Here is a 12,245-nt window from a genome sequence, read left to right on the forward strand (position 1 = left end):
TTCTCTCTCTCCCTCTATTTCCCTCCCTTTCTTTCTGCTTCTCTCTCTCCCTCTTTCTCTTCCTCTCTATTTTTCTCTTTCCCTCTATTTCTCCCTCTTCCTCTTTCCCTCCCTCTTTCTTTCTCCTTCTCTCTCTCCCTTTCTTTCTCTCCCTCTTTCCCTCTCCCTCTTTCTCTCTCTCCCTCTATTTCCCTCCCTTTCTTTCTGCTTCTCTCTCTCCCTCTTTCTCTCCCTCTCTATTTTTCTCTTTCCCTCTTTTTCTCCCTCTTCCTCTGTTTCCCTCCCTCTTTCTTTCTCCTTCTCTCTCTCCCTTTCTTTCTCTCCCTCTTTCCCTCTCCCTCTTTCTCTCTCTCCCTCTATTTCCCTCCCTTTCTTTCTGCTTCTCTCTCTCCCTCTTTCTCTCCCTATTTTTCTCTTTCCCTCTATTTCTCTCTTCCTCTGTTTCCCTCCCTCTTTCTTTCTCCTTCTCTCTCTCTCCCTCTTTCTCTCTCTCTATTTTTCTCTTTCTCCCTCTCTCTCTCTCTCTCCCTCCCTCTCCCATTGTCCCTTCCTTCCTTCTTTCCTTCCTTCCTTCTTTCTTCCTTCCCTCCCTCTTTGTCCTTCCCTCTCCGCGTTAGAGCAGTACCTAAGGAGGCAGCCCTGCGGCCCGGCTTTCTCTTGCAGAAGGCAGGCTGAAACGGAGCAAGGAATGCGAATCCGCTGATCTCGCGCTCCTGCATTCTCCTCCGCTCGGTTTCAGTTTCTCTTGCTACAAGAGAAAGCAGGCTGAAACGAGCTTTGTTTCAGCCTGCTTTCTCTTGTAGCAAGAGAAGCTGAAACTGAGCGAAGGAGATCCTAGGAGCGAGAGATCAGCCGATTCGCATTCCTTGCTCCGTTTCAGCCTGCCTTCTGCAAGAGAAAGCCGGGCCGCAGGGAGATTGCAGGAGCCAATTGCAATCTCCCTTGCTTTCACTTGCAGAGGTTGGGGCTGGCCTGGGCATCTCTCCCCCTCACCGGCTGGGTGTTGCTCGTCCTCCCCCCCCCCCCGGGCGTCCCACCTCACTCCCTCCTACCTCCTCCTCCTCCACTTTTTTTTTAGAGCTGCAGGAGACTAATAAGATGCAAATAGTGCTGGGTTCCACCAGCCCAGTGCACTTGCCTCCTACTGAGCAAGTGCTCAGCCGGGCCGGCGCCAAGGTAGTGGGAGCCGGACCTTTGTAATTTCTAGGAGAGTTGTGCGGGCTGGATTCAATCATGTGGCGGGCCGTTTGTGGCCTGCAGGCCTTGTGTTTGACATGTCTGTTTTAGAGCATTGTACTGCAAAACAGCCATTTTATACCACAATTACAAATTCCCATCAATTTGAGACTTTGTTTTCTTTAAATATGGCTGTCTCCAACCTTTTGGGCACCAGGGACTGGTTCTGTGGAGAGAGGTTTTTCCATGGACCAGGGGGTGAGTGGTTTTGTGTGCTACCTGCATCTCATGGATGGGGCTTTGCTTGTTTGCGCTGATCAGTTTCTGGCATGCTGCAGCCCAGTGCCAGTCCATGGATCGGGGGTTGGGGACCTGTTCTACACCATGAACTATGGTTAAACCTCCAAAATGCCATGTTCATTCATGCCAAAATAAGCAAATATGGCTCAAGAGGTCAAGATATAATAGTATGTCTAAACAACATATCTAGCCAGGCTGGTTACAAGCTTTGCAAAGTGCTGAACTTAATTAAAGAACAATTGTTATTTTTTTTAGCTTAGCTATATAAATTGTACCCATCTGGATAGTTTATAGTTCAAGGTTTTGCACAACCCAGAGCATGTCAATTGTGAGGCTTCAGATCCCTACTGCAAAAATCCAGATGCCCATTCCCCAGTTAGAGATGATAAAGAGAACATTAGGATTTTGAAGCTAGGTTAAATAGTAACTTGAACCTTCTAAGAGAGCTAAGAGATTTAGTTTTGCAATTGCAGGTTTGTAAGCTGCATCCCATACTTTAGCCCACTATATCAACAGCGGCAGAATATAATGTAGTTCAGTTCTACAAAACTGTCAAGTGTCCTTTCAACTAAGGACACATGTGATGCAATCTTTGATTTTTTTTGAGGAGGGATCTGAATAGGCGCGTAAGTTTGCTTGGGCAAGGATTTCAAGAGCATTTTCCTCAGCAATTCTCAACTAATATTCTTCTTCCTCGGGATGAAAAAAGACCGGAGCCGAGAAAGAGAAAAGCCCTTTCACCATCCTTCCCAGCACAGAAATTGGGGAACTCTGACCACTTCGTGACTTGGAGACTTAACAACCAGAATTCTGGGAGTTGAAATCCACCAGTCATAAAGGGGCCAGAGATCCTCACCCCAGCTATAGGAGCTGCTCACATTGGCGAATCAGAGCGCAGAGGGCGAGAGGAAGGAGCAACGTCTTCTTTGGACTCCGCCCCTCCGCGGATCTGGTCGGTTGTCCGTTGGCGGTCTGGCTTTGTTGGGTGGCTCTAGTTCTTCGGCTTTTTGCGAAGTCGCTTTCACGACGGCTGCAGGCATGGTGCTCAACCCGGTCATTAAAAAACTGGTCGACAAAAGAGTAGTTCTGGCAAGCGGCTCTCCGCGCAGGCAGGAGATCTTAACTAACGCGGTGAGTGCACTGACTAGTTTAAACGGCCCTGTGCTGGGTTCGTGGGCTTCGAAGAATTCCTTGCATTTCCAAAAATAAAAAAAAAACCAAACCAGATCTAGGCAGAGCTGTTAGATTTTTAACAACTACAGGAGTAGTACACCGTTAAAAAGTTGAGAAAGCTTATCACATGGAAGATCAGAGTAAGGAACACCTTATTCTAAGTAATTGTATCCATAGACAGCACATCTGTGAAAGGAAGAGCATACACATACCGTAGACATGATTGCTTCGTATGGAATTCATCAGATGAAGCTGTAGACATCAATATAATAGGATGTAAAAAAATCAATGGAGGATAATGCTCCCACCTGCTGTTCCCATAAATATGGGGCACCTCTGAGATCTGAGGGATCCTCCTTTTGTTGTTGTTAGCAGCGAAGTCGTGTCCGACCCATCGCGACCCTATGGACAACATTCCTCCAGGCCTTCCTGTCCTCTACCATCTTCTGGAGTCCATCTAAGCTCACGCCTACTGCTTCAGTGACTCCATCCAGCCACCTCATTCTCTGTCGTCCCCTTCTTCTATTGCCCTCGATCTTTCCCAGCATTAGGCTCTTCTCCAGTGAGTCCTTCCTTCTCATTAGGTGGCCAAAGTATTTGAGTTTTAGCTTCAGGATCTGGCCTTCTAAAGAGCAGTCAGGATTGATCTCCTCTAGGACTGACCGGTTTGATCGCCTTGCAGTCCAAGGGACTCGCAGGAGTCTTCTCCAGCACCATAGTTCAAAGGCCTCAATTCTTTGGCGCTCAGCCTCTCTTATGGTCCAACTTTCACTGCCATACATTGCAACTGGGAAGACCATAGCCTTGACTATACGCAGTTTTGTTGACAGGGTGATGTCTCTGCTTTTTAGTGTGCTGTCTAGATTTGCCATGGCTTTCCTCCCTAGGAGCAAGCGTCTTTTAATTTCTTGGCTACAGTCCCCATCTGCAGTGATCTTGGAGCCCAGGAAAACAAAATCTGTCACTACCTCCATTTCTTCCCCATCTATTTGCCAGGAATTGAGAGGTCCAGATGCCATGATCTTGGTTTTCTTAATGTTAAGTTTCAACCCAAGTTTTGCACTCTCCTTCTTCACCCGCAACAAGAGGCTCTTTAGTTCCTCTTCACTTTCTGCCATTAGAGTGGTATCATCTGCGTATCTTAGGTTGTTGATATTTCTTCCGGCAATCTTAATTCCAACTTTTGATTCATCTAGCCCTGCCTTTCTCATGATGTGCTCTGCATATAAGTTAAATAGGCAGGGCGACAGTATACAGCCTTGCCGGACTCCTTTCCCAATTTTGAACCAATCAGTGGTTCCGTGTCCAGTTCTCACTGTTGCTTCTTGGCCCACATATAGGTTTCTCAAGAGACAAATAAGATGGTCTGGTACGCCCATCTCTTTAAGAACTAGCCACAGTTTGTTATGATCCACACAATCATAGGCTTTGGCATAGTCAATGAAGCAGAAGTAGATGTTTTTCTGGAACTCCCTAGCTTTCTCCATGATCCAGCGTATGTTGGCAATTTGATCTCTAGTTCCTCTGCCTCTTCGAAATCCTCCCTGTACTTCTGGTAGTTCTCGATCCACATACTGCTGAAGTCTAGCTTGTAGGATTTTAAGCATGACTTTACTAGCATGAGAAATGAGTGCAATGGTGCGATAGTTTGAACATTCTTTGGCATTGCCTTTCTTTGGAATTGGAATGTAAACTGATCTTTTCCAATCCTGTGGCCACTGTTGAGTTTTCCAAATTTGCTGGCAAATTGAGTGTAGCACTTTTACTACACTGTCTTTTAAGATTTTGAATAGCTCAGCTGGAATACTGTCACCTCCACTAGCTTTGTTGTTGCTCAGCTTTTCTAAGGCCCACTTCACCTCACATTCTAGGATGTCTGGCTCGAGGTCAGTGACCACCTCATTGTGATTATCTGGGACGTTAAGCTCATTCTTGTATAGTTCTTCTGTGTAATTTTGCCACCTCTTCTTAATCTCTTCTGCCTCTGTTAGGTCCCTGCCATTTTGGTCCTTTATCATGCCCATTTTTGCATGAAACTTTCCCTTCATCTGTCCAATTTTCTTGAAAAGATCTCTGGTCCTCCCTATTCTATTGTTTTCTTCTATTTCTTTGCACTGTTCATTTAAGAAGGCATTCTTATCTCTTCTAGCTATTCTTTGGAATTCTGCATTCAATTGGGCATATCTATGTTTTTCTCCCTTGCCTTTCGCTTCCCTCCTTTCCTCAGCTATTTGCAAAGCTTCCTCAGACAGCCATTTTGCTTTCTTGCATTTCTTTTTCTTTGGGATGGTTTTGGTTGCTACCTGTTGTACAATGTCACGGACCTCTGTCCATAGTTCTTCAGGCACTCTGTCTATCAGATCTAATTCCTTAAATCTATTTGTCACCTCTACTGTATATTCAACAGGGATATGATTTAATTCATACCTGAGTGGCCTAGCACTTTTCCCTACTTTCTTTAATTTAAGCCTAAACTTTGCAACAAGAAGCTCATGGTCTGAGCCACAGTCAGCTCCTGGTCTTGTTTTTACCGACTGTTTAGAGCTTCTCCATCTTTGGCTGCAGAGCATATAGTCAATCTGATTTCTGTGTTGACCGTCTGGTGATGTCCATGTGTAGAGCCGTCTCTTGGGTTGTTGGAAAAGAGTGTTTGCTATGACCATCGTATTCTCTTGACAAAATTCTATCAGCCTGTGCCCTGCTTCATTTTGTACTCCAAGGCCAAACTTGCCTGTTATTCCAGTTATCTTTTGGCTTCCTACTTTAGCATTCCAATCCCCCATGATGATAAGGACATCATTTTTTGGTGTTAGTTCTATAAGGTGCTGTAGGGCTTCATAGAACCGGTCAATTTCATCCTCTTCAGCACTGGTGGTTGGGGCATAGACTTGGACTACTGTGATATTGAATGGTTTGCCTTGGATTCGAACTGAGATCATTCTGTCATTTTGAGGATTGTATCCCAGTATTGCTTTTCCTACTCTTTTATTGACTATGAAGGCTACTCCATTTCTTCTGAGGGATTCTTGCCTGCAGTAGTATACCTGATGGTCATCTGAATTAAATTCACCCATTCCTGTCCATTTTAGTTCACTGATACCTAAGATGTCGATGTTCAGTCTTGTCATCTCTTGTTTGACCACATCCAGCTTTCCTTGATTCATGGATCTTACATTCCAGGTTCCTATGGAGAAAAAATCTTTACAGCATCGGACTTTCCTTTCACCACCAGACATATCCACAGCTGAGCGTCCTTTCGGCTTTGGCCCAGTTGCTTCATTCTTTCTGGTGCTACTAGTACTAGCCCTCTGCTCTTCCCCAGTAGCATATTGGACGCCTTCCGACCTGAGGGGCTCATCTTCCAGCGTCATATCGTTTTGCCTTTTGGTACTGTCCATAGGGTTTTCATGGCAAAGATACTGGAGTGGGTTGCCATTTCCTTCTCCAGTGGATCACGTTTTGTCAGAACTCTCAGCTATGACCTGTCCGTCTTGGGTGGCCCTGCACGGCATAGCTGATAGCTTCATTGAATTACGCAAGCCCCTTCGCCACGACAAGGCAGTAATCCATGAAGGGGGATCCTCCTTTGGCATACAGTAATCAGAAGTGTACTGTATTAAATTTATCTCCAGCTTGTAGGTTTCCCAAAAAGATTTGGAAACAGGATATTGTAATAGATTTAACTTTTGATCTGATTTTGAGAATGTGCATGTTGTAATAATGCCTTAATGCATTGTGAGATTTAAAAACCCAAAATTTGATACTCACAACTCAAAGACAAGTCTGGTTAACAAAAACAAAGATTTATTGAAAAGAAATTGAAAATAAAGAAAATAATAAAGAAAGAAAGTGTTTGCAAACACGGCCTCTTAGACCCTTCCCAAGTTGGATTGGGTTCAAAGAGCACACTGAGCAAGTTTCAAAGCAAGCATTTATACTTTCTTTTCTTGATACATGCCCCCCCTTAAGAAACTTAAGTCAGTCTTTGAAGTCAAAAAGATCTTCTTTGAACCTTTATTTCCAAAAGACTTATTGTAATAACTTCCTTACATCCATCACTACACTATCTTGTTTTACTCACCTTCTTGAGGTGAGTATCCTTTTTAACATTTCTGGTATCTTCTGTTTGGCTTTTTGAAAACATTCCTCCATTTTCTCCACAATTGCCTGACTATCTTCTTTGTATAAACGCTCATAAAATTCCTGGGCTATAGTTTTTTTCTCCTCTTCCTGGTGGAATATTCTCCCTTCCTCATCTCGTAATTCGCGAATCCAGTTTTTTTCCTTTTTTTTTTCCAATTTATATGCGAGCCAACGACTCGGTTTGTTTGCATTTTCAAAAAAGTTTTGTTTCGTGCTTCTCAATTGTTGTGCTAATTTCTCTTTGTCTAAGATATTAAGCTTATGTTTAATCAAGTCCATAGATTGTTTAATATTCTCTTTTTGTGGGTCTTGTTGGAGTATAACTTCTAAACTTTTATATTCCCCTTCTAATCTTTCCCGTTGTTGTCTTTTCCCCTTGTTCTTATTTATCATATATGCCCTTGCTACCCCTCTCATTATTGCCTTGGCTGTGTCCCAATTATTTTGTACTGAGGTGTCTATAGCTTTATTTTCCTTAAAGAAGAGGCTTAGTTCTCTCTCCATCTTAGATTTAAACTCATCTTTTAAGATTGCTCTTTGTAACGTCCATCTGGATATTTTTTTGGAGCCTTTCCAGCTAAATTTAATAGGATTGTGGTCTGCCCAAGTACCTGTCACAATATGCACCTTGTCTATTTCAGAACTAATTTCTTTTGTCATCCATACCATGTCTATTCTAGACCATGAGTTGTGTCGATTGGAGTAGTATGTATATTGTCTTGCCTTAAGATTTCTCTCCCTCCAGACATCTTGAATATTTAGGTCATTAGCCAAGTTAAGAAAAGATCTCGGTAGGGTTCTTCTTTTCTTTTTCCTAATCGTCTTACCCATATAATCCAAATTTGTATCTAGGATAGCATTAAAATCTCCTATTAAGCAGATCTCCTCATAATCAATGCTACATATCTTATTGTGGAGTGTTTTGAAAAACTGTTCTTGGTTATGATTTGGAGCATATATCTCTACCATCATGACCTTCCTATGATTTATTGCAACCTCAACTATCAGTATTCTACCCTCTTTATCGTTATAGATTTGTTTTGCTATCAATTTTGGGTTTACATATAATGCCACTCCTCTCTTTTTCTTGTGTCGGTCTAAGGAAACGAATAGATTCCCTATTTTTGGTTGTACTAACAAGTATTTTTGTTGTTCCTTTATGTGGACTTCTTGTATTGCAACGATATCCAATTGTTGATGAATAAGCCTATTAAAAAATTTCTGCCTTTTCACTGGTGAGTTCAGTCCATTAATATTTACAGACATAACACTACACTCATCTTCCTTCATCTTACTTATTTCTGGTTTTTGTAGATCTCGTGATTCGGGGCTCTCTCTCTTCCTTGTCTCTGGCTCCATGTTTCTCTGTTAACTCTCCAGATTTATTCCTTCTATCCTCTATTGCTAAGACCTTCCCATCCATTGCTACTCGTATTGTATCTCTTTCTCTTACCTCCCTTCCATCTTGATCTTCTGATTCTGCTTCCTCTTGGCTATGAAAGTGGAGTTTGTAAAAATCTTCTGCCTTCTCTATCGTGTCCAGTCTATGCCTTCTATCCTGCCATGTGACTAGAATACCCTCTGGAGTTAGCCATCTAAAGTTTACATTTTCCCTAATTAATTTAGATGTTAAAAATTGATAGCCACGTCTCAGATCCCTCATCCTTTTAGGTATCTGTTTAAGGATAGTAATTGGTTGACCCCGAAATTCTAATGGTTCCTCTCTAGATCTATGCAAAAGCTCATCCCGAATTGATTTTTTTAACTAGTCTTACATGTACTTCTTTTGGGAGGTTGTGCCTCCTCGCATAATTAGTTTGGACCCTGTATGTTTCATCAATTTCCGCCAACATTTCCTCCTTCCCTACACCGAGTGCCTTTGCCATTAGTTCTGCCATCATAACCAACAAATCTTCCCCCCTTTTTTCTTGAACATTTTGGAAGCGTAGATAATGAGCAGCCTTTTCTGCTTCCAGAAAAATGACTGTTGTCTCTAACTCCTTATTAGCCTGAAGAAGTGTTTCATTTAAATCATCTACTCTCTTCTCCTCTTTTTCCATTCTAGCTTCCATATCTTGAAGTCTTTGTTCATTTTTAACTAATTGTTGTTGAATCCCTTCAAATTTATCATCTATCGCTTGAATTTTCCCCTTAAGTTCACCAGTATCGTTTCTTATTTGGCCTATTTCTCTCTTCATCTCCTCGTGATTTTTGGCCATTGCCTCGTGTAAGTTTTGCAAAAGGGCATGTAGGTCTTTAAAAGAATTTGAGTTAGATCTTTCCCTTTGCAACATATCCTCTATAGATTTCTGATTGGAGGGACTTGAGGACATCCCTTGTCCCTGTGTTGCCGCCTTTTTGCCAGCGCTAGACTTAGTTACTCCCGAAATACTTGTCATGTTTTTCCCGGTTGTAAAACACGTTTTTTCAATATGTAATACCCTTAATCTTATATGAACCTTTTAGCTCTATGACAAAAAGTATGTATAACAGTTACAACCAGATACTTATTACCAACTAAGCAAATTATATAGTAGAATTCTGTAATATATATGTCTAAATATATTCAAAGTCACGTTCTTTTTTTTTCCGTTTCCAGAGCAGAGATTAACACCTTTTTTGTCTTCCTCTACTGTCAAAGACCAGTAGGTGTCCCACTATACAGACCTCAATTACTAAATTGTTATGTCAAATGGCCGCCCGCAACAAGTAGGGTAAAGTTTCAAAATTCAAAATTTACCAGGATAAACCAGGCTAGTCACTTTCCACGCCCGATATTCAAGAGTTCAGTCTCCAAGGCTCCAAGATCAGACTTTGACCTGTTGTATTTTATCCCCAGCTAGAATGCAGTCATATGGTTTTCCGGTTTCCTCTTCTTGCCGTTCTCGCCTAACGCCTCCATCAGCGCTTCTATCGCCGCTTGTACCCTCTCCGTGAGGCACCCACTTCGAACCAGTACCTCTTTCTCAAGCGCTTCCTATTATTTCCAAAAGTAAATATTCGGATATACTTCCGTCAGCTCCGCTCTACCGTTGTCCCGCTGAGTTCGTGCTAGCTCCGTCCCTCTGTCAGATCTTCATGTCGGCCATTACTGGCCTCCTTCTCCCCGGTTCGCTCGCATCAGACTTTCTCCGGATCTCCAACACAAACCGCCGCTCATGAAGGTTCTCCGGGCTGCCTGTAACTTCGGATGTCCCTACAGGACCTCCTGAAGCTCCGAAAAGCCCCCGCGAACACTGGGTGAGAGGTTGTGTGTGAAGAGAACTCCATTCACACAGCCGCCCGCTCTGACAGCTGGCTCCGCCCTAAAGTCATACTTTTCATTGTTCGTCTTATTAGTATTTGTATGAGAGGAATCAAACATGGTAAAAACATAATAGCCAAGAATCCTAGTATTGCAAATTTTGCTAGTTCTTTCCAATTTGCAAACCACCCTCCAAACCAATTATTCACCCCATCTAAGGTCAACCCCTTCCAGGTTTGGACTGGGACATGAGCTAATTTTATCATTTTGTCTGTAATTTCCTTTACTACCATACCACTCTCATCTACTTCAATGCAGCAATTGCTCAGATTAAATTTTCCACACACACCTCCTTCTTGAGCTAATAAGTAGTCTAAGGCTAACCGATTCTGCATAATGTAAGTTCGAGACTTTACACTTTCCTTAGCTAAATGCGTTAGAGTACTTACAGTGTCATTTGTAATTACTTCAAGCACTGCTTGTAGCCTAATTACCCTATTTAGAATATAGATGGGCTCTCTGGCACCTAAAGTGCCATCTTCCGCCCATGTAGCTGGTCCATAATAGTTGATGATCTTCTCTGGAGTCCAATCATCATCTTTCCAGATTCCAATTTTCATATTGCTTGGTTGTATGGCTCTTTTCTTTCGGACTTTATCTGATAAATCATCATATACAGTTAGTCCCAGCAATTGTTTTTGTTCGATGGGGAGAAGGAAAAAACTTGGCTTTATTATTCCTAAGATACAAGATCCATACCACCCCTTGGGTAGATACCCATAGGCATATTTTCCACATATCCAATACATACCTTCCGGGGCTACCCAGTCCAGGGTGTCGTTTTCAGGATCTTTTAAATAAGCCATCTCAGTTATTTCACTTAATGTCTCTTTCTTTGATATTCCACTTTCTCCCCACCAACTGTCATTGTTCCATACAGCCAAGCAAATCATGTCTCCTACTGCTACTGTCCTATTCTTTCTTTGTCTTTCATAACATACTTTCCCTACTAAATTTGTGGTTAATGCCCATGTTCCCTCTTTTCCTTTTGTGAACTTGAGAGTTTTATTTTTCCACATTTCCACCACAATGTCATGTTTTAATTCTTGAGCCTCCCATGGCCATTGTTCTCCCATATTTGTTCCTCCACAAACAAAACAATTTCTTACTGTTAGAGTTTTAGCAATTTCTTCAGCCAATTGTACAAACATATTTACTGTTTTCTTAGGAAATTCAGGTAATTCTAATTTTTCGAATTCCTGATAATATGACCAAAAGATACTCTTGCATATTGGTTTTATTTTAGTTGTTTCTATTTTTAATACTAGCCACCTCCACGGGTCTTTTCCAGTTCCATCAATTCCTATTCCAAAGTCCTTATATTGAATTCCTTTTTCTAATGACTGATTTATATGTATACACATTGGGTTACATTTTCCTTGAGTGCAATCAGTCCTGGTACTTCCGATACTAATATTCACTTCCTTTGGACCTATACTTCTCTCATTTGGGACCGTAGTAGTGTACCAATAATCATAGCTTGGAGCAAAGGCAACAGGTACTGCACTTAATATATGCACTTTCTGAAATAAATACTTCCTTTCTTTTATATAATTTCTTTCCCACTCTAAGTTTTCACATCTCACCCCAAACGAGTTATCAGATCCTTGTCCATTATTAATAGCTTGGCAAGCATCAAAGCACACCCCCACACTAGTTCCGCCCCTGGTTTCATTATGGGCTATGTAACCTCGTCTGATTTGACTTAATGAGAACATCTGAATTGCACCTACCCCTCCCTTATAAGCATACATCCACATTTTTGCAGTTACTGGTCCTATTGCTTTTGGGTCATAACATTCTACCCCTATGTTGGTGTGACAACGCTTATATTGTGTGTCATTTTGAATGCAGTCTGTTAAGTTAGTTTGTAAACATTCAGGAATCATAGTATGGTATATCATTGTTTTCTCAATTTTCACTTCCCTTTTTGTCATTTTTACACATTGCGTACATGGTTCTAGTGGTTGGACAGGTTTTAAGAGTATAATAAGAAGAACTCCCAAGTACCACCCAGTAACGTTCCAATACATCCTCTATGCTCTTAATATCACACTCTATCTTACACCCCGTACATAAAATGCAATCAATATAATGGGAGCAACAACAACATCCACAAAGGCACTTATAAAACCAGCACCTCCTGGAG

The 12,245-nt window shown here is 41.9% G+C and overlaps 1 protein-coding gene across 1 annotated transcript in view; it reads left to right on the forward strand.

The window, feature by feature from the left end:
• Positions 1–2,434: 2,434 nt before the first annotated feature.
• The window catches only part of ASMTL (acetylserotonin O-methyltransferase like), a 62,417-nt gene continuing 52,606 nt past the window's right edge, over positions 2,435–12,245 (forward strand). Inside the window, exon 1 of the mRNA XM_083361511.1 lies at positions 2,435–2,607. Coding sequence (XP_083217637.1) covers positions 2,515–2,607 — 93 coding nt within the window. The 5' untranslated portion in view covers positions 2,435–2,514. The remainder of the gene's footprint in view (positions 2,608–12,245) is intronic.

This window comes from Vipera ursinii, assembly GCF_947247035.1.
Source record: "Vipera ursinii genome assembly, chromosome: 4".
Classification (NCBI taxonomy): Eukaryota; Metazoa; Chordata; class Lepidosauria; order Squamata; family Viperidae; genus Vipera; species Vipera ursinii.